Source organism: Podarcis vaucheri (genome assembly GCF_965113315.1).
Source record: "Podarcis vaucheri genome assembly, chromosome: 3".
Taxonomy (NCBI): domain Eukaryota; kingdom Metazoa; phylum Chordata; class Lepidosauria; order Squamata; family Lacertidae; genus Podarcis; species Podarcis vaucheri.
Genome location: NC_138761.1, coordinates 73415817 through 73437689, shown reverse-complemented (window position 1 = coordinate 73437689; position 21873 = coordinate 73415817). Strand labels below are relative to the sequence as shown.

The 21873-nt window shown below is 43.1% G+C and overlaps 1 protein-coding gene across 1 annotated transcript; it reads right to left on the bottom strand.

The window, feature by feature from the left end:
• Nucleotides 1-4954: 4954 nt before the first annotated feature.
• On the bottom strand, nucleotides 4955-21593 carry TRAF3IP2 (TRAF3 interacting protein 2). The gene is made up of 9 exons (XM_082216778.1): nucleotides 21533-21593; nucleotides 19136-19891; nucleotides 15789-15978; nucleotides 14856-15052; nucleotides 13915-14003; nucleotides 11810-11878; nucleotides 8908-9024; nucleotides 6616-6690; nucleotides 4955-5543 (listed from the first exon to the last, which is right to left on the bottom strand). The coding sequence occupies exons 1-9, from the start codon at nucleotides 21546-21548 to the stop codon at nucleotides 5397-5399; spliced, it is 1656 nt and encodes a 551-aa protein (XP_082072904.1). The 5' UTR covers nucleotides 21549-21593; the 3' UTR covers nucleotides 4955-5396.
• Between the last annotated feature and the right edge of the window lie 280 nt (nucleotides 21594-21873).

Here is a 21873-nt window from a genome sequence, read left to right as displayed (position 1 = left end):
CCTATGGTCCGGTGCGTCCTATGGTCCGGTGCGTCCAATGGTGCGAAAAATATGGTATTTTATACGTCAGATTATGTTATTGAGTAAAACAGTTTTTTCACAACGCGGGGGGGGGGGAGGATATGCTCCCCTAAAGCCCACCCCCTATGTGGCAGTAATACTTTCATACATTGGAACTGGCCGGTGAACAGCAAATTGTGATTTGTTCATTTTCTTAAGTTGTAGTATATGTTGTGTAATAGACTTGATAGGATTTGGTGAGGCCAAGGTTTTAGAATTTAGATGGAGTACATTAGCTTTTTTGTGCATCTTCATTCTGGTTGAGAAAAGGAAGCGTTCTCCGAATGACTTTGGCTCTCTGTGATCAGCTTGTTATGCATCCAGTGATGCCTGTGAGATTTAGTGTTTTATCTGCTAGGATTTCCACTGGCAACTGAGAAAACTCATTATGCACATTTATCACATGATCCACTTCATTAGACAAATAGATCTGGGAGAATAAGCTCTCCTCCTAGAAGACTCTTCAGAGGCTCCCACACAAACTGTTTACTGATGGATAGGCTTCTTTGGTCAGAAAACAATGCATTTCTTTGTAGTGAAGTGAATGATTCAGGAAGTTCATTCTCCCCTATCCTTATTCAGAAGCTCAGAGAGGAAGCACGGAAAGGAACATAGTCTCAATGAAGAAACAGAGAACCTTTAGTAATAAAGTGTAAATCAATTCACAGTTAGCTGTCAGCTAAAGCCTTCACATTTGTACTATGTACCATGTACAGTACGTTGTATTGCATGGACACTCTGTCCATGTGTTAGCTGGGCTTGATAAAAATGTGTTTCTTACATGCCTAGACATGAGCCCACTCACATTATTTTTATTAGTGGGAGTGGTGTAGCAACAAAAACAGCTAGACTGTTAAACTGATTTATATGCAATATTATGTTTGGGCACTGTTTGTGAAATTAACTTTGATTTTGATAGCTTTAGAGAATTTAGGAACATAGGATGCTATTGAGTCAGTCCATTGGCATATTTAGCTTAGTACTGTCTACACTGATACTAGCTTTCCAGAGTTTCATGACAGGAGTCTTTCCTAGCCCTACGTGTAGATACAAAGCAGGAGCTGTACCTCTGAGCAACAGTTCTTTTATGAGCTTCCCTTCTGCTGGGAGGCCCTTATCTGTGCTGATAAACTAAGCTGTATAGCTGCTGCTTGACTGTACAAATATTATGTTAATGGAACAGGTGTGGCTATGCTGAAATTCATGAGCTTTGTACATTTTAAAAAAATGCAATGAAGGACTAGAAATCAATTAAAAGGCTTTTAGGACACTGAGGAACTTGTCTTTGCTTCTTCCGCTCTTCCTTTTCAGATAAAGGGAAGCTCGCCAAAGCAACTGGCAAGGACCCTTTTCAGGATTCAGCAGCATCCTACATTCATTGTACAGAATTGGAGCTGTGGGCATAAATAGAAGCATTTCTGAAGCCTGATTACATAAGGCCTGAAATATAAGCTCATTGCCCTCCTTTTCTATCTAAATACAAGTGGCAGCACTACACTATAGGGACCCCAAGGTAAGGGTTACCTATTTTTCTGATCCAGGTCTTTAAACAGCAGAACAAAACAACCCAAGGCCAATTCTTGATTATGACAAGGAGCAATCTTTAAATAAACAAATACCCTTGCCTGATTATCAGAAAGTACACGAACAGAGCTGCTTTAGTAAGCCCTGCCCACTGGCATTTCTTTGAGTACGCGACTGTTTTCTTTCAAGTCTAAGTCAAACCTACTCTGTCCCTTCAGTGATAGGATAGCTCTAAGAGGCTAGTTTCTGCCTGTTGCCATGGTAAACTTGTTGTACAAGGATATGCAGCTTTGTTTCTTTAAAAATCCAGGTATTCACCCAAGCTTCATTAATGTGGACAAGTGATAAATTATAGTAATTATCTTTCCCTTTCAGCAGCCTGTCTCGCTTGTGTGTCACAGAGCTACAAACTATTTCTCCCTTTGAACTTTACAGAGGTTAGTAGCAGTTATTCCTGATTCCTGCTGCACCCCCAGCCCTGGTTACTTGAGATAAGGGATGCTAGGCCTTTAACAACAGGCCTTTTCAATTAAACAACTCTTTTGGGCAAAGCTCTCTTGTTTATCTTGCTGCGCATGTAGTAATAGGTTTTGGCTTTCTTGTTTAAATGGTGCCAAACAGAACCTAAAAGCGAGGGAATAATTTTGTGTGTGTTAGCTAATGGAAGCTTCTCTTATTGGGCTAGCAGCAACTTGAGAGGCAAGGTGTGAACAATAGCAAGCAGGGATGGGCTGCTGTGGTTAACACCCCCCCCCTATTTGCCACAATTCTCCTAACTCCATCCTGCACAGTTGCTGTTGTTAAGAGTAAAAACAGGTATGTTAAGTGCATTTAACCTCACATTTGTTTTGCCTCTTCAGAGTGGCAAATGGGCAGTTCTTGAGACGGTCATTGGCATGCACATGGGGTACACCCAGACACATCCTAAAGTTTCAAAAAGATACGGATCATAGTGAGGAGGAGAGGGTATGGAGCAGCAACCTGGCTCTGTCAATTGCCAGAACCTGTGGGAAAGTGGCGGAGGGAGGAGAGACAAAAGCAGAAGGAAGGAGGAGGAAAACAGACTGAGAGAGATACAGGCAGAATAACAAGGCTAGAATGGATCTGCAGCTTCTGCCTGTGTCTCTCTCTGGAAGTGGCAGCAGGGTGATTGGCTCCTCCTGTACTGCCACCACTGGAGCCAATCACCCCACTGCCATTTCCAGAGTCAAATGCAGGCAGAAGCTGCAGATCCATTCCAGCCCTTTCCTTCTGCCTGCATCTCTGTCTTGTGGCTTTGTCCAAGCTCCGCTCACCACATTTTGTAGAGAGAAATCTGTTGGAGTGAGGGGCTGCCTTTGTGGCATGCAAGCAAGGAGATGGAGGAGGATTCATCCTGCCCTTTGCTTCGTCAGTTAATTGCAGTAATGTGATTGAGCAATTTAAGTCCATAACACCTGGTGAGAGATCGTCTCATTCTTTAGGACAGAAAGAAAGACCCCATATGTTTTGGCTGGTTTAGGTTAGCTCCTTATCTGGTTAAAGATAAAAATCATGAACATGGACTGTTTGCATATGCCTGTTTATCTACAGAAAAAAAATTAATGTATTTTGTGTCTCATTTTTTAAGTTTGCATTTTTAAAATAAAGTTTAGTTAATTTTTAAAAACGTTTCAGTTTCTTTAGTTTCCTTGGATAAAAACAATCTCATTTATGATTGTGTATGAGTATGCATTCACTAAATATTCACCTTAAAAGAAAATCCCCCTGGGTGCACACTAATGAAATGTTCGGTTCATGCCTATAGGTACAGTGCAGCACTACAATGGATCATGGGACTAATAGGGTACTTGTACCTTTTTGGAAGTTTCCTGTCAGCTGCATCTCCATGTGAAATCTAAGGACTGATGCAGAGATGCAGCTGCACTTGCGCGGCCCCCACTTGCAATGCTCCCATCCTATTCCGAAGAGTGTTTAAAACAAAAACCTATAAAACACACTGTATTGTATTTTTAAGGTGCCAAAGACACGTTTAAGTGTATGAATACACTATGTCCCTAACATTTTTATAAAATGTGCCCAAAATGTATGGGTGTTTATGGGTTTGAAGAGAACAATGAAATTGGCATTCAATTTGGAGTTAGAGGTTTGTGTGTGCGTCAGCTGAAATACTGTTTTGAGAGGGGAAACTGCACTGCATTAGCTCCTATATAAATCCAATTACTCTTGGTGGGCGGTGGGGGAAGACACATTCTCTCATTCTAAACATGCTCTTGTGGCAGCTTTCTACCTTCATGATTACCCCAGATCAATAATTTCTGCTAGGTAAGAATGGCAGCCTTAATGTACTCATTAATTAACTGAGCGCTTATCTCATTTGTTATGTTGTTATTTACATGGAAACATAATGGATTTGGGCAGCAAATATATGGTAATATTTCTTCTTCAACTCCTGGCATGTTCTGAGACTCATTTTCATAATCTATACTATCGGGCCTCCTTTCCCCTTTCACACTAGTTTTAATTAAGTCAAACCAGCAGTAAACTTTTTCCAACCTATTCCGTGTTCAGCTTTATTCAGAATGAAGTTCTGTCAGCTTCAGTTGAACTTACTTCCCAATATGTCGCAGGTTACAGTCTAAGGGCAGAACTACTCAGAATGCTAAATCAGTCATAGGTGGTGTTTATTTATTTATTTTTATAATGAGCAATAGTTATGGAACCCTGAGTTTGATCAGTACCACAACACACAGGGAGGTGAGCTTTAAGCCTTATCATCCCAGTTGCAATCCTGTAAAAAAAACCCTCATGCCTCTATTAGGCTTGCGGGGGGGGGGTTGGGTAAGCTTCCATTGCTTGTTGAACAGGGAATGTAGCCTTTAACTGTCCTCCACCCATGTCAACAGCTGCCTTCTCAATAAAGATCCCTCGGGTTTACATACAGTATCCCCAGCTGACACTGGTAAAGAAATGCAGTTCATGGAGTTGTCATGTCATGGGATAAGCAATTCTGCATGTAATAGGGGAGACTGACATTAGAGGATGCTGTTTGGGGGAGTAGCCGCATGTCAAGTGCAATGTGCTGCTCTACCCTAATAAGTGGTAGGGTATTCAAATAGAGCACAGATGGTGCTTGACCTGCATTTAACAGTTTATGCTGCCCGAATCCAGCATAAAATCATTATGCTATGGTTCACAGCCACACCAGCAAAGAAAACTCCATGATGTATGAAAAAGATTACACACACACACACACACACACAGAGCGAGAGAGAGAGAGAGAGAGAGAGAGGAGACCCATTAACCTTGGGGAGGGGGTTAATGTCTGTGTTTACCCACAATTAAACTGTTGAAACACTCGTGTCTTTCTCTACAGTGAGAACGATAGCAATCCATACGAAAGACCACAGTTTTATTGTGTATGTGAAATGACTGCAGGAGACCATTGCACAATGCAAGAACAGCTGGCCAATAATAAAAGGAACCCAGAGGAAACAGGAATGCAATTGTTTTGCTTATTACAGTGCCACTCACTGTACTAACTGGCTGTGCCGCAGACTTAGAAAGCAAGTTGTTAGAAGACAAAACGATGAAACATTCTTTCCATTTGCAGTTTGTTTAAATATTGCCAGGGAAGCAGTGTGCCTGATCAGTTGCAGAAGGAAACATTCAGAATAAAAGAAAACACATGGGCTTGCATTAACCCAAGACAATTCTAGTGTGTGTGTCTGTGTGCACATGCTGTTCATCACCCTAGAAGGGGAAGCCAGGAAAACCCTGGCTGCCAGCCAACAATTATACAACGATTGCTTCATATGCACTTTCATGGACATTCATAAAGGCACAACCTGGAGAGTGGGCAAAGGTCCTATCGGAGGAGCAACATATTCCTCTTCTCTCAGCAACCGCAACAGAATGTTCTTTTTATTTTGGGGCCAATTGTAGATGTGAGTGTTCTGAAGCCAGGTAGGCACATGCTCCTGTGGGGGAGGGAGGGTGGAAGGCAGCTATATTAAATTCCGTTCTGTATTTCAGCTTTTCAGAAACCTGAAGGCATCACAGTCACAGGCATATACCTTTCCCTCCCTCCCTTTCTTAAGCGCCTTTGCCAAAACACAAGCAATTAGTCATGCTTTGGGTCCCCTCTCAGCTTATGGTGCAATTTGAATAATTCATTGTAGAAATCACCTGTGTGAAACATTGCTGTCAGCACATTGTGGCATTAACCACCACTTAGATTTAATGCTCTTTAACTGACATAAAGTAGACGTAGTCCCAAAATGCACTCCCCAGCCTTCAAACTGAGGGACAATGGAAATTATTTTACATCACCACATTCATTTATGTCAGAACCTCCCCTCCAAGTGTCCTCACCAAGGCACCCCAAGGAGGCAAGCAAAGTTTCATGCAGAAAGAGGATCTTGTAGTAAGTGATATCTTCTCCCGTAATCACACTTGAGGAGACTGCTGACCCTGCCCTGGCAGTGGATCCCCACTAATCCAAATGGTTGGAGAAAACAGCATTCCTACAGCCTGATCATCTCAGTGGGATTTGAGAAGAGAAAATTGGGAAAGAGATGATACTTTGTTGTGAGATTTCCCCGTATGGTACAAAGATGGAGACAAAGGCAGTTTGCTCTGTTCCTTTTCTAAAGGCTGCTGTGAGATTGCTACCTATCTTTCACAGGACCAGCAGGCTGCATGAACACAACTGCATGTAAGGTCTCTCCACAGCTGCTCATCAAACAGGTGTTTGGTACTATATTGAGCAGAGGGGTTCAAAGCTACCTCATATATAAGTTCAAAGAGGGGAAACAGAAACAATGGGTATATTCCATCAAAACAGGATAAATTGTGCCAGTCACGCTGAATAAAAAGCACACTACTGAAATCAAACTAGACCTTTATCTAAAAATGTTATGAAGCATTTGTCTAAGGTGCCACTTCAAATACTAACATGATTTTATTCAACATTCAAAAAAGGCTTTTGAAGGTTTTTGTCTCAGGTTGTAAAAAGAAATAGAAATAGCATGATTGATGAGTTTTCTTTACCTTTTTTGCATTTGGGAAAAGCACAGGAATGAATCTAAAGTTCATGCTTCCTTGCTGTATAAACTCAATTTGCATCTAAAATATGAAAAACAACATTAGCCCAAATATAATTGTAAGAATTATGCATTCTTATCCTCCAACCATTCTTTGTGCTGGAGCCCATTCCTACTCAATTTGTCTGCTGTATCACATTTCCTGAATCCAGTGGTTATGCTTCACATGTGCAAGCCTGTTTGTGTAGGCCTCTCCTTCTGCACTGAATTTCAGAAGCATCAGGGTGGTGCCAGCTGTTTCTTACACCAGGTCAGAAACTACATGCCCTGCCCTGCTCAGCATTCTCAGCTCTTGACAGTGCCAGTCACACATTTGGAGGTGGCAGAACTGTGTCTGGTTCCCCTTTCCCCCTCACCTTCACATTGTAAGTACATGTGTCGCAGTGTGCAGGCAACCCATTGATGCATATTCTTGACTGAAGACCCCTAACACTATGTTAAATTGTATTTTCTCATCTGCTGTTTAGGTATACTAGAAAATGATATCTAAACCTGTGTGTATGTGTTTTAAATAATATAAAAAAGAAAATCAGTTCCTTACTACAGAACTTATGTTTTGTTGACAACAATACAGAAAAGAATTGTATTTGATTTCTGAAATAACCTGGACTTTTGACCAGCTTAGGGGTTTAATTCCCCCTGTCCTAATTCAATTCAGATTGATTTCTGAGCCCCCTAGAGTCCATCTCTGGTCTGAAATGAATCTGGATTAGTAACAACTGATGCTCAGGACCCGCTGTGCACACACAGATGTTTCCTAGGCTTTGGTGAAACCAGGGACACTAGGCTTGTAAGTTGGTTCTCCAAGCTACTTCCCATGTTTCAAATGAGTATCATGAAGAAAAGAGAGGGGTGCTTGACTTATAGCTCAGAAATTGTATCAGGATCCGAGCTCCCCACTGTGCCTTCCTTGTGTGCTGCCAAGACATAGATATCACAAATTTTAGATATCGCAAATACCAGTTGGGTATCTGGGTGAAGAGTCTGGTTAATCTTAAATCACGACTAAGTCCTGCTGAAAGCAGTGGAATATGACTTAGGCTTACATAGCTTTTGCTGAACTGTGCCTTTTGATTGATTGATTGATTGATTGAATGATTGATTAAATTTATATACAGCCCTTCATCAAAAATGATCCTATGTTGATGCAAAGCAAAGTTGGAAGAAAGAAACTCACTAGGTTCTATCCAGCTGCATTATACAGTAGACCGAAATTAATGGACCTAAGTTAGCATTGTCCATTAATTACAGTGGTTCTAATCGAAGTGGACTCATGTTGGATAACGCCCACAAACACTATTGAAACTTCTGCCCAGCTCAGTTGGTTATAACATGGTGCTGATAATGCCAAGGTTGGAGGTTCAATCCCTATACAGGCCACATACATATTGTGGCACATACTGGCCACATACATATTCCTGCATTGCAGGGGAGTTGGACTACATGATCCGTGGGGTCCCTTCCAACTCTACAATTCTATGATTCTAAATCAGGAAGCTTTTTCTCCTGTTAGGAGTGTTCATTGTAACAATGCTTGAAGAAATTATGCCTTTCCCTAACAAGACTTGTGCTTCTTTTTCACAGTCTGGCTCTATGTTTTTGTGTCACGTGAAGAAGTCTGATTCACTGGTGGATGTTCTTTTACTTAATACTGTACTTATCTCCCAGCTGAAAGAGGAACCAACTTTGTTGGCAGCTTATTTGATCCGATCAGAAGAAACTCTAGAGAGATTTTGTGAGGGTGTGAGCAAGCTGAGTTTCTGTGGCAATGGGAGGGCCATAAGGGAGAACAGATCAAATGCACGGAGACAGAGAATACACTAGCTCAGATGGGAATTTCCTTCCCTGCCTGCTCCATGCTTATTTTCATAGGTCAGGCAGTCAGATTTACTGTTGTTTGTGGATTCCCATCTCTTTCTGGAGTGAATCTGTATGAGGAAGTGCAGGCATGAGATAAGCTCATATTAAGGGACTTGGGGAAAGGGTATAAAGGGATTTAAACAGGCTGCAAAAGCCATAAAGAAAGTCAAGCAGCCAGTCATATACATTTATCTCAAACAGAACTTTTGAGCAGTTGCAAGTAGCATTGCTTCTAAAAAACACTCAGTACTAACAGGGAACACCAACAAAGCGGCACTTAACTGCAGGACTGATGAAGGACAAGACACAAAGGGCAGTTATTTGGGAGAAGGGAAGCTGCAGACCTCTTTTGAAACGGCAAGCACATGTCCTCACTTACCATCCTGTGGATATACTTAGTATGTAAGCCATGCTCATCCTTGTCCAGCTGGGATTCAGCCCCTTCAACATCCTGTTTGTATTTTGGACTGATTGCTATGATTATCATCACTGTCTTCTGTCAGGGAGAAAGACGCTTTTATGAAATTGTAAAATGCAGTGTGGTTGGGCAGAGCAGCTTGGAAACCTGCCAGTTTGTATTATACGTGATCTGATGTTCTCTGGAAGCATAAGACAATCCAGTGCATTTTGGCAATGAAGCAAAACTAATCTCTGCACACTGTATTTCCTCATACCAGATTTCCAGGCTCTCTCTCCACTAGTAAATTTTAACATACTTTAAAATGGAGAGGGGGGGAAATACATTTTAGCATTGACCAGGTTATCTTCCAGAAACATAATTCTAAAAATAATGTATGCACAAACAATGCACCATTACTGTTTATTAATTGAAACTCTATCACTCATTCTAGTAGAATATGTCCCTTATTTCAGGAGAATCTGAAGTCTATGCTCAAATAGACCATGATTTGTGACCTGTATAAAATTATGACCATTAATAAATATCCTTACTTTTCTTTCTGTTTTGTACCTATTCTCTTCTGGTTATGCTGCCTGCCTGTTTGTTTCCAGACCGAATATAAAGTGCTGGTTTCGTCTATTAAAGTCCTAAACCATTTAGGATGACCTATAGGCAAGGGCAAAGTGCAAGTAAATAGGTACCGCTCCGGCGGGAAGGTAAACGGCGTTTCCGTGCGCTGCTCTGGTTTGCCAGAAGCGGCTTAGTCATGCTGGCCACATGTCCCGGAAGCTGTACTCTGGCTCCCTCGGCCAATAAAGCGAGATGAGCGCTGCAACCCCAGAGTCGGTCATGACTGGACCTAATGGTCAGGGGTCCTCTTTACCCTTTATAGGCAAGGGAACCCCCAGGAAGAAGAGGGCTCAGAGCCAGGGAATTGGTGGTGGGACAACAATATGTAGTCAGAGGAAAAAGAGGGATCACACTGGGAGGAGGAGGTGTTGGAAGCTGAAGAGGCAACAGGGTTTTGTGAGCAGGAAGAGGCTGTGGCAGCAGGCAGTCCAGACTCAGAGGTGGAAGCAGAGGCTGGAGAGGGTGGGGACCAGGAGACAAGAGATGAGGCAGGCTGCATAAGAATCCAGGAACTCTCCCCCTCCTGCTGTGACCAGCTTCCCACCTCCTGGTCTCCCAGAACACACAGAGGAATGAAGAGGGTAGAGCAATGAGAGACAAGATGAAGGAGCCTTAGGCTGCTGGGGAAGGAACCAGGGGAGGAGCCTTAGAGAGCAGAGGGAAGGCAGGGACCTTCAGTCCTCACAAATGCCCCACTGAGGCAAGACCTACTCAGAAGAGTTGCCTGGATCACTAGGACTGAGCTGTTTTATTTCTCTGAATAAAGAGTTAACTTCACTGACATCAGGTGCTTTATTGTTTTATTGCTGACCTGCACCAGACTCCAGCTCCTGACAACGAGCCTGCCTAAGCATGAAGATCAGCCCCATAGGCCCTACTGCCTGGTCCACTAAGAAGATGAACAGCAACTAAGGACATGGCCTTTTCAGTGAGGCTCCCGTATTTACAGGATGCCCTTCTACAGGAAGTTAATATGCCCACCCTCGTCACTGGTGATTTTTAAAAAGAACCCGTAAGAGCTTTTTCAGTCCGTGCTTTAATTGCTGTGTCCAGAAGCAGTTTGCCAGGTGGGACAGAGCCACAACACCAGCTTCTTGGCAGGTGAGTCGCCATGCTGTCGTTTCTGCCACCTCCCCGTCCAGGTAAGCATTAGTGGCTCACTGCTGGGAAGCTAGCGTAGCAGCTGTGCCCCAACAGCTTCAGATTGTGTCTTGATTAAGTTTTACTTTTCATTTGAAGAGGTATAATGAGGATTTAAACTGAATTTTGTTCATACACCCACCCACCCACCCACACACCCATGAGCAGCCAATTCACCTTGCTGAAACATTTTTGAGCCTGTTTTCACGGTTTGGGGCCCCTGGAAAGAACTTGTTTATTTTTAAATAATTAAAGCGAAGGCATGATTCAGCCTTCAGCTGTACACTTAGCACTAACACAATGTCATTGTGGAATGCACACAGCTTGTCAACAGTTATTTTAATCTTATGTAGGTCCTCCTTCCCCAAATGCTTTAGACTGCAAGCCTAAACTCCGTTTTGCCAGGAGTAAGCCTCCCTAAATTCAGTAGAACTTAACCTCTGAGCAGATATGCTTAGGATTGTGCTCTTTCGTTTGTGATCCTAAAATACTTAGCAGTATCTTCTATGCAAAGCCTCTATGTCAACCAGTGTTCCAAAATGCATAGGTTCCCAATCATGAGGAAATTTGGAAATAGAAAGTGTTTGCAAACTTTTTTCAGACTTCCTGAGAAGATTGGGGTGGGGTGTGCAATGGACATAGAAAGTGCACCCACAAGGATGTTGGGGCATGGATGGCGTAAGTCCCCCTCCTTCACCACGCATTTGGAATGCTTGAAAAGGCCTGATGTGTTAATTTTATTTTGTTTGCATTTATAAGCTAAAATCACAAATGTTTTTGCTTCTGCATGCAACATATAAAAACCTAAACAAATAAATATGTGGCTAACACAGGCATTTTACAGATCTATGAAAGCCAAGTTCTCCTATCTCAGAAGGCTCACATTTTAAATTAGACAGAATGGGTGGGGAGGCAAGGGTAGGAACAACATGAATAATTAAGTCACAAGGGGGGCAGGAGATGCTTCTGTTTCCGTCTGTGGGTTCTTAGCAGTATTGTCTTAAGGACTGATTCCTTAAGGATTGCCGTTGAGCTTCCTATGCCCAAAACTGTCTTTGAGCTGCCTGTGGAAAATACTTGTACAAGAACCACCTTTCCCCCCTTTACTTACATCACTCAGGTAGCGTTCCATCCACTTGATAATGTCAATACCTCGAACTGTGTCCTCAAATATATCAATCTAGAAGAACAGGAAAATATTAACATTTCTTCAGCTCTGTGTGCAGAGGCAAATATTTCCATCAATACAAAGAAGATTCACAAAGTATCTCTAATGCATATTGAAGGCATATGACTTCCCTCAAAGAATCCTGGGAAGCGTAGTTTACACTTCCCAGTGTGGTGTAGTGGTTAAGAGCGGTAGACTCCTAATCTGGGGAACCGGGTTCGTGTCTCCGCTCCTCCACATGCAGCTGCTGGGTGACCTTGGGCTAGTCACACTTCTTTGAAGTCTCTCAGCCCCACTCACCTCACAGAGTGTTTGTTGTGGGGGAGGAAGGGAAAGGAGAATGTTAGCCGCTTTGAGACTCCTGAAGGGGAGTGAAAGGCGGGATATCAAATCCAAACTCCTCTTCCTCTTCTTCTTCTTCACAAAGCTACGATTCCCTGCAACCTTAAACTACAGTTCCCAGGATGCTTTGGGGGAAGCCATGCTTTTAAAATGTTTATTGGATGTGCTTTGAAGGCATAATATGGTTCTACCCTCAATGTGTAGTTTCCCAGTTCAAAAGTTGAGGTGTAAGTGTACATAGTCTAACAAGGCTCTCTATTCACAAAGAGCCAGGGCATTTCTGCAGCTTGATACGTTTCTGCTAGCAATATCACAGCTGACAAGGAATCTCCAGGGACCTCAGCTAATTATTTTCCCCTTCTGTCACCTGATGCCGACTCCAGATGGGTCTTTGACAGCAGGTGTATTCTGCAAAAACCGTATACACTTTTGGTGTATTTTAATGGTTTTGTTCTGGACCTCCTGCTCCTCCTGCTGCTTCAAAAATGTTCTTCTGTACTACTGCATTATTGACTCTGTACTGTCCTCCTCTGATTCCATCCAATCCTTTGTTTTAATTTCCACCATCTGCCTTCCCCTCCATGGTCTTTAGCAACACTGAGCCATGGCTCCATATCACCTTGCCTAGTATTCTGCAAGATTGAACCCCAGTTTGTCAAAAGTGGCAAAGAATCACACCTTTCCCCCCTCTAGAAAAAAGAGGCATTATTCAGAGTTTGTGAGGTCATTCCATCTTGTCCCCTGTGCTGTTGTGTAGGATTCTTGTATTCCAAGACAGTTCACTTCCTGGTGTTTGGGCTGTGATGCAAAGTTTAGACCCCTGTTTAACCTTGAACTCCTTCAGTGACCTTGAGGGAAAATACAACCCTATCCACACTTGCCCTGAAGCCCTATTGAACACAGTGTGACTTGCTTCCAAGCAAAACTGCATAAGCTTGTGTTGTACATGTGATGTAGAAACAGTTTTAATGTTCCAAAGGATTGTCAGTACAACCTTACTCCACTTAGTGCAGGGGTCTGCAACCTTTAAGACAAAAAGAGCCACTTGGACCTGTTTCCAAAGAAAAAAAAACTGGGAGCCGCAAAACTCGTCATTATAAAAATAACTTTTTGGTCACTTTTTATTATTTCTTTGTTTGACCCCTCAGAATTACTCCTCCTCATAGAAATAAACGTTAAATTAACAAGTTACCTTTTGTGTGTGTGTGTGTTCTTCACTCCCCTTCAAAACAGTGACCAGCGTACATGTCCCCTTTCAATGTAGCGGGCGGGCGGGCGGGAAGGTGACGTCGGGACGGTGCGTGACTAACGCACGCACCGCCCCCATGCGACGTCACAGCCAGTACAGTGCCCGCCACAGTGGGGAGTGTCGGGGCGCACAATGTGCCTCCTCCCCTTGCTAGTATCCGCCCCGGAGCCGCGGCAAAGGTGTAAAAGAGCCACATGCGGCTCCGGAACCGCGGGTTGCAGACCCCTGACTTAGTGTATTACATAAACTTTGCGTTGGAATTTCAAATACACCACTTAAGCCTCTTCCCCCCTTATTCATATATTTAGGGTTTGAGTACATGCCACTGCATACAAGATTCATCAACACAGGCAGGAACATTAAAAAGACAAAACTTTAAAGATATAGACAACCGATTTCATACATTCTTGATTGAATTCCAACAAAGGGAAACACCCTTCCAGAATAGAGTACTTACAGCTGTCTGAAATCCATTTACAAACAAAAAGTTCACAAATTTCATGACCTCCTCAGCTGTGTCCACAGAGTAGGTTATGAAGACTTTACCTAAGAGAGATGATCAAAGTATTGTTCAAAGTACTAGAAAAAGGTGCTTGCCTTTTCTTTGTTATACTAGCACAGAGCAGACAATAAGCTCTATCTTGTTTGATTTAGATAATAGTCATAATAATTTATTACTTATACTCCACCCATCTGACTGGGTTGATTCTTATTTCTACAATGAAGCTGAACTGGCTCAGTGTCTTGTGATCATGCTAGGCATCTCCATTAGAGACCTCTAGAATACCTTTAATTTGTCCCATGTCCCTGCTCCGAAAAGCAGAAACCTTCAGAGTATATGACACTTTCAATGGAAAATGCTCCTTCTCCAACCACCTAATGATTCCTGGACCCTAACGTTAAAAAAATGAAAGTTCATAAATACGACTGTTAAAAGCCATGAAAATATCACTTCCTCCTAATCCTTCTAGCTGTCTGTTCTCCAGATTAATTGCATGGTGCCTGCCTAACACTTTGAACTGCATGCTACTTTGAACCCCAAAATGTGGATGTGGTTAAATCAAGGGTATGGGGAGTAGCAAGAACCTCAGGCCTAGCAGAGCTGTATCCAGGCAGTCTCCACCGGGAATAGTTTCAGGCCCTTTAAGGATATAGCTCGGCTTCTGGTGAAAAAGATCCACTTCCAGGACAACTAGAAGAAACCAATTTAAAAAGGCCATGCCCTGGTGTTATCTGCTGTTAAGATGAGGCAGCACTAGAAGTTGCTGTGATCAACAGGAGAGTGTGGTTCTATGTGTGCATGATTCTGCTAGGACTGGGCCATCCACTTTCTTCACTAACCAATGCTATGGCTTTATAGACAATTTCCCAAACATGGCGGTGAGGTGGGGGACTTACGCAGCTCTTCTGGCAAATTACTTGTCCTCAGTGTTCCCCTGACTGCAAAATTACTTGGAGGCCTTGGAATGGCAGCTGGGCCTAGTGGGCCATTAGGCTGAGCCATGGAATCCGAAGGGCACCTATAGATGTCCTCGTGAGCGCCATAAGCCTTGGATGATGCTCCACCATGCAGTAGTTGGTTCTGAAACTGGCCACTAGGAAAAACATGAAGAGTCATTATAAAATGTTAAAAGCTGCTGATTCTAACAGCACATGCGTGAGGCCTATTTTTAATGAGAACAAATTCCTTTTTAGCAATAAAAAGGTGGCTCAATGCATGACTGATCTCATGCTGTCAGCTCCTGAAGAGATCACAAATAGCCTAAGAGAGTCTCTCTAGGAGGCCCTCCAGCGTCTTTCCATAGGCTGCTTAAAGATTCAATAGCCCCCCAATAAGCCCAGGGCAGGGAGCATGTGCCACTAGCCCCCGAAGAGACCACCAGAGGTCTAAAAGAATTCTGTGGCCAGTGCTTTATTATTTTAGCTTTTAATTTTGCTTGTTCTAATATCTTAAATTGCAAAGTTCCTGCAGTGCATTGGCCAAAAACTGGGTTATAAATGTAGCAAAAAAGAGATAAACGTACTTGGCATTCTGAAAAACTCTGTGTGATATAAAAGCAGACTGGTACTGTGAATCACCCAGGCCTTTATACCAGCTCCAGCTAGCACAGTCAGTGATCAGGGATTATGGGAGCTGTAGTCCAAAATGTTGGAAAGGCACCTGACTTGGGAAGGCTGTTTAGACCTACTTTAGCTGCCACAGTTAAAACAACACCTTATGCATACCAATAGCACCACTGCCACAGTCAAGACAGCCTCTGAAAAGCTTGCGTTAGCTTCCGCCAGTTTCTTGCAGCTGAAATTTTCCAGTGAATCTCAGGACAAACTTACTACAATCTTTGAAATTCTCCAGAAGAGCTCTCTCTCTCAGGGAGCCTTTCTTCATTGCATTTAGGAGAAGGAGGACTGGAATAATTTGGGATTATTTGCCGGCCAGGATGGATGGCTCTTACACAAGGGCCAGGAACAGGAAGCCGTGGTTGAGGTGGATGTGCGAAGTGTTGGTAGCGTGTTTGCCCATCTAAGAGTAGAAAAGGAAAACTTGAGCCACTGCATGGTTAAGTCACCTTCGAACAACAGAATTTAATAAAACAGCTAATGAATATGATCAAACTACAAGTTTAGCACATTGCACCAACTAGAATCGATAGGCGTAAGCATGAAATTGTGTACTAGAAAATGGTCTCTGTCACTTTAAGCAGAACTTCCAATTTGCTGAAGGTGATGCCCGCGATGTAGTGGCAGGCTGTAAAGTTCGCTTCACTAGTTGAGTGATGGAAATAGGTTCACAGTATAACTAATGGGAATGATCCACTTTTTTACTTCCAGAAAAGGTTAGCAGTATATTGCCTCACTCTGGAAGATATGGCAGATTTGGAATTGAGAATCTTGACAATTAAGAAAATTGCCAGTGTTGTGAACAGACTAAAATGGTGTGAAATAAAATTATGAGCATCAATACTGGAGGGTTGTTTTTGTTTAAGCTCACAGTGCAATCAGGTTTCTCTCCCTGAAAACCTTGGGCACAATTCAGCCAAAGTCAAGCATTTCTACTAGGGATTTAAGCATGTGCTTCACTGTCCCACTGAAATCAATAGTCTTAAAACTGGTTAGTTGTAGATAGATTGTGTTTTGTATTTTTCATGGTTTTCTTACAGTTTTAGATTTTAAGAAAACACCTGGCCAAATTAAGTACTCTTTCAGCAAACTAATGAATAGGATAGAGGAACAGGGCATATTGACATCAAAGGAAGCATTTGATTCTTTGATTGATTACTATAATCCAGTTTGATTATGAGTTATAGAAAAGTGGGAAACAAATGTTGGAAATAAATGAATAAAAAAATGAGGCTTACTTCTAGATCAGTGTGGGGAGGATTGTGACCTTAGATGCCATGTTAACTCATTGAAATGAACAAAGTCTCAAAGTGCTTCACTTTGGTGTGATCATAAACTCAAAAAACTACAAGACTCGTGATGGGAATGCAAGAACTAGGAATGCTCCAGCTCCAGCAATTTATCTTGCCCTTCCTTCCATGGGAATATGAGCTGGTTTCACCTCCAGCAATCACATACCTGTGATTTGAATACTAGGAACTCCCTTGCAAAAGTAACATTCATTTCAGAAGGCATTATCATTGAGAGAATGCAGCTGAAATGCAGTGCTGAGTCTATTATGAATATGAGAGAGCAGATGCCCTGGCTAGATGGCTGCCTGGGAGCACAGCACACTAGATTGTTTCTGCCTAGAAGGTGCACATTAGAACACATTAAGTACAAAACCCTATTGTGAGCGATGATTGCCCAGTAATCATTGGAAATGTGAAAAGCTGTCAGGAAGCCATTTTATGCCTCATAGAAGATAGGAAGTTAGTAAGCAAAATACTGCTTCCAGCTCTGAACAACTATGTTGGTTTGGGGTTTTTGTGGGGTGAGGGGAGGCTCTTGAAGTATGGCTCAAATTACATAATGGCTCATGTTTTAAAGAAAGTGTTGTTCAAGTAGCACTGTTAAACTAGTATATATTTAACAGGGTGAGAAATGAGGGGGGAGTGTAGTCTGGGTCCATTTAGCAAGTAATTTTTGTCTTTATGTTCTTGGTTTCCCTTCTTAGCATGGAAAGCGGGGTGATCAAATCTGATGTGATAGTGGCTCAAACTTTGAACACTTCCATGGAACGGCACGATGAACCAGACTGTCCCAGGCCTGGGGATTCCTGTGCATTTTCAACTATCCTCCTAATTATCACTTATATATTTTCGAATACAGTGGTACCTCGGGTTAAGAACTTAATTCGTTCCGGAGGTCCATTCTTAACCTGAATCTGTTCTTAACCTGAAGCACAACTTTAGCTAATGGGGCCTCCTGCTGCTGCCACACCGCTGCCGCACGATTTCTGTTCTCATCCTGAAGTAAAGTTCTTAACCCGAGATACTATTTCTGGGCTAGCGGAGTCTGTAACCTGAAGCGTCTAACTCGAGGTACCACTGTATCATCATTTCATATCATGGAAATTATAAATCTTCAGCTAGTGCAGCTTTGCGCAAGAACGTGGCACATTATGGGCATGTGGTGGGATTGCTTCTAGTCGGAAGCATCAGGGTGCCAGAATGTAGGGATGACACGAAAGAGGACATGGCATCCAACTATCTGTCAGGCAACAACACTGGCAGATGGCTATAAAAGCTGTAAGACCCCTAGGGAAGATGAGGCACAGTGAGGTGGGTAAATTCACTATCATGGGGAATCTAAAAACAGCTATAACTTTTCACAGAAGTGAATGAAACTTGCAGCCCCTCCAGAGTGTGGAGCCTGATAAACTGTAGGCAGATACCCATAGGGGTTTTAATGCAGGAGCAGGGCACCTTTCACATTTCCTCCCCTAAACACAGTCATTACAATTTCTGCAGTACAGCATGAACCTGGGAACTGAGGGAAGGCAGGGGTGTTGAGGGAAAGAAATGTCTATATTGATTTGCTCAGGGGAAGAAGGGGTGGAAAGTAAGCATTAATTGCCAGGAAGGACTGGGTTGGTGGAGGAAATGTCACCCCTAGTAAGGCCCTTGTTACTCCAAGGGTCAGTGGTGGTGGGGGGGTAGACACTTCCCACCACAGATTTTTGGGGATATGTTAGAGCTCTCTCCATAGGACAAGGCATTTAATGGTGCAATCAGAAATGTGAGAACCTTCCCCAAATCACCCTGATTTGCCTTGTAATTTTGGGTACATACAGAGTTGATGCATATCCTTAGCCTAGTTTTAGCAAGTTGATAATAGGAGAGAAAACTATTGAATCTTCAAATTCTGGCACAAAGGAAGGACAAAAATGATGGAAGTGATTAAAGAATGAAAAAAGGAAATATAATATTATCAGGACAGGAAGTTATAGTAGAGAAAGGCAAGTGCCAGATCACAAAATGTGAGGATTAGATTAGCAGAGATTTCTCGTTCAGAAGTGTAAACATCTGAACTGCGCAGCTGATTTGTTGAATGGACTCCCCAGCCTTTATGAGGTCACTGGTATAGCTAAGAACTGCAAACATAAAAGTGGATGGCAAGAAATGCTAGAAGCCAGAAGCACACGTTTCTTATGATTAAATATAGTCGGAAAAACTGTGCAAAATTCTCTAAGCTACTTAGGAAAAAATGTATTCTGAATACCTGACCAGTTAACTTACATGGATTCTGGCAATGTAAATCCCCAGGAATGTAGTATCTAGGATGCCACTGAGCTTGTGGAGAAGGATGGGCCAGTTGTGGGAACACAGGATATGGATGAGGGTCCATCTGTGGTAACTCTCTGGACATCAGAGGCCTTGGAAGGTCTTGGAGGTTAAACACGGAAGTAAGTGGCAATGGAGGTTCTAGCTGCCTGATGCCCATAAGATCCAGAGGCTGAGAATCATATCCTGCATCTTCTGTTCGTAGGTCTATTGGTGGTCTATTACACTGAGTTTGGTTTAGATTTGCATTCTCCTGACTTTCACCAGATGAATTTTGGTAAATGTCAGATGAGCTTTGTTGCAGACCACTAGAATTGTGTCCAGTGTCAGGAGAATCAGCTGAAGGCCTAGACCTCAGCAGCTGGTTCCTTTTGTCTATAGATAAAATATGAAGTTCTGATGAAGCTGTTGATTCAATGAATGGACCAGGAGGTATCTCCCTTCTAGAATCCTGGCATCGTTGCAGGTGATTGTGGTTAGACGCTTCCAGATCAGCATTATTATAATCCACACGATTAAGGTGCTTGCAGAAACATGATTGCCTAGTCAATGAATGAGAAGCCATTTGAGATGGATAAGATCCTATGGGCACCAAGTTCTCTATATTTTCACCAGAAGGGTCCAAAGCCTCTTCCAGTGAATGCTCTGGAAATGGCGACCAATCTCCAGTTTCATCATGTTCAACTGGTATACTTCGACCTATCGCAGCACCTAAAAATAGAAAAGAAATACAGTATAAGGTGTCTATTGATTTGTTATGCATAAAATACAAGCAAAGATGTTTGATCTTGTGAACAACTTGGATAGCTCAGTTGGTTAGAACATGGTGCTGATAATGTCAAGGTTGCAGGTTCAATCCCCATACTACTACTACTACTAAATTTATTTATACCCTGCCCTCCCTGGCCAAAACCGGGCTCAGAGTGGCTAACATCAAATATTTAACATATTACTATATGTTATTACTATATGTTATATAGTGGCTAACATCAAATATTTAACATATTACTATATGTTATATTTAACATATTACTATATGTTTATGTTTTACTATAAAAACAAACAATTAAAATACACCCTAAAATCAAATCAGAATCAAAGTGAAATCCAATACGATGGCAACCTGCAAATTAAGGATGTGGACCTTAAATGCTCACCAGGCCTAACTGTTTATACTGATCTTGTATGAGCCTGTGAGAAAAGTCGGGGGGCCACTTTCATGCAAGTTCTTATAAGGAGAAAGGGGGAGTCAGACTGGACCCTGGCCAAAGGCCTGGCAGAACAGCTCCGTCTTGCAGGCCTTGCGGAAAGATGTCAGATCCCATAGGGCCCTGGTCTCTTGTGATAGAGTATTCCACCAGGCTGGGGCCACAGCTGAAAAGGCCTTGGCCCTGGTTGAGGCCAGTCTAATCTCCTTGAGGCCCGGGACCTCCAAGTGCGGACCGTAAGGGCCTCCGTGGGGCATACCAGGAGACTATATGGGACAGCTGGATATTCCTGCATTGCAGGGAGTTGAACTAGATCAGGGGTTGGCAAACTAAGGCCCAGGGGCCAGATGTGGCCCACTGGGCTCGTTAATCCAACCCGCAAACCTTGTGGACCCTGCCACCCGCTTGATCAGTCCTTGCGCTAAACCGGCCCAGCGCAGAAGCCTCGCCGCGCGGGGATTGACTTCTGTGATGCTGGCGCAGCTTCTGCAGCCAATCTGAAGCTGCAGATGCCTCTGGGCGACGTCCCTTCCTTCTCACTGAGGCGGCCACGTATGGCCAGGAGCCAAGTGAGAGGAAGCAGCGGTGGCAGGGAGGCTGCCTCCACCACCCAGTCCAGCGGCTTGGGCCCTGCGCCTCGCAGAGGGGGTCCTTCCGGGAGAGGGGGGGTCCTTCTGGGGGGGGTGCTTTCGGGAGGGGGGATGATTTTGGGAGAGGGTAGGTCTGGCCCCCCCAAGGTCTGAGGGACAGTGGACCGTCCCCCTCCTGAAAAAGTTTGCTGACCGCTGGAGTAGTTGATCCCTTCCAGCTCTACAATTCTATGATTCTATGCTCAATTACCTGCAAGCAGAATTAAGTTGGGCGCAAGCCACATTGAGTGGCCCCTCACCTCCAATCTTTTTCTTTCATACCCAACCCTTTGCCCCTGTCTCCAGGTGAGGTATGTGTTTTTATGCCGGTGTTGGAAGGCATTTGGCATTCTTTCAAGGATAATTTTTCACAGCAAGCAGCACACTGTTTACCCATCTCTGATGTGATTCGTGATTAGACAGCCAAGAGATTATGATGCATTTTATCATCACTGGTTGAATGGCTTTTGAAGAATTAAATTAACTCTGCATAGTTGTGGAGCAAAAATACTAACCTGTTAGGGACGCCATTTCGATATTTTTAAAGAAATCCGTCGATAGATGTACCAGATGCAACTGTGCAGGGGAAGACAAAAATATCATAGCTGAGGATCAGAGCAAAACTTTTGATCACATTGATCTCTCAATATGGATTCTTAGTCTAGTGGCAGCATTCCTATCTAGTCTTCTGTACCATAGATGCTGTGTTGGTTTGGATCCTTAGAACCTGGTGTTCTGGTCTACAGTGGTGCCCCGCAAGATGAATGCCTCACAAGATGGAAAACTCGCTAGACGAAAGGGTTTTCCATTTTTGAGCTGCTTCGCAAGATGAATTTCCCTATGGGCTTGCTTCGCA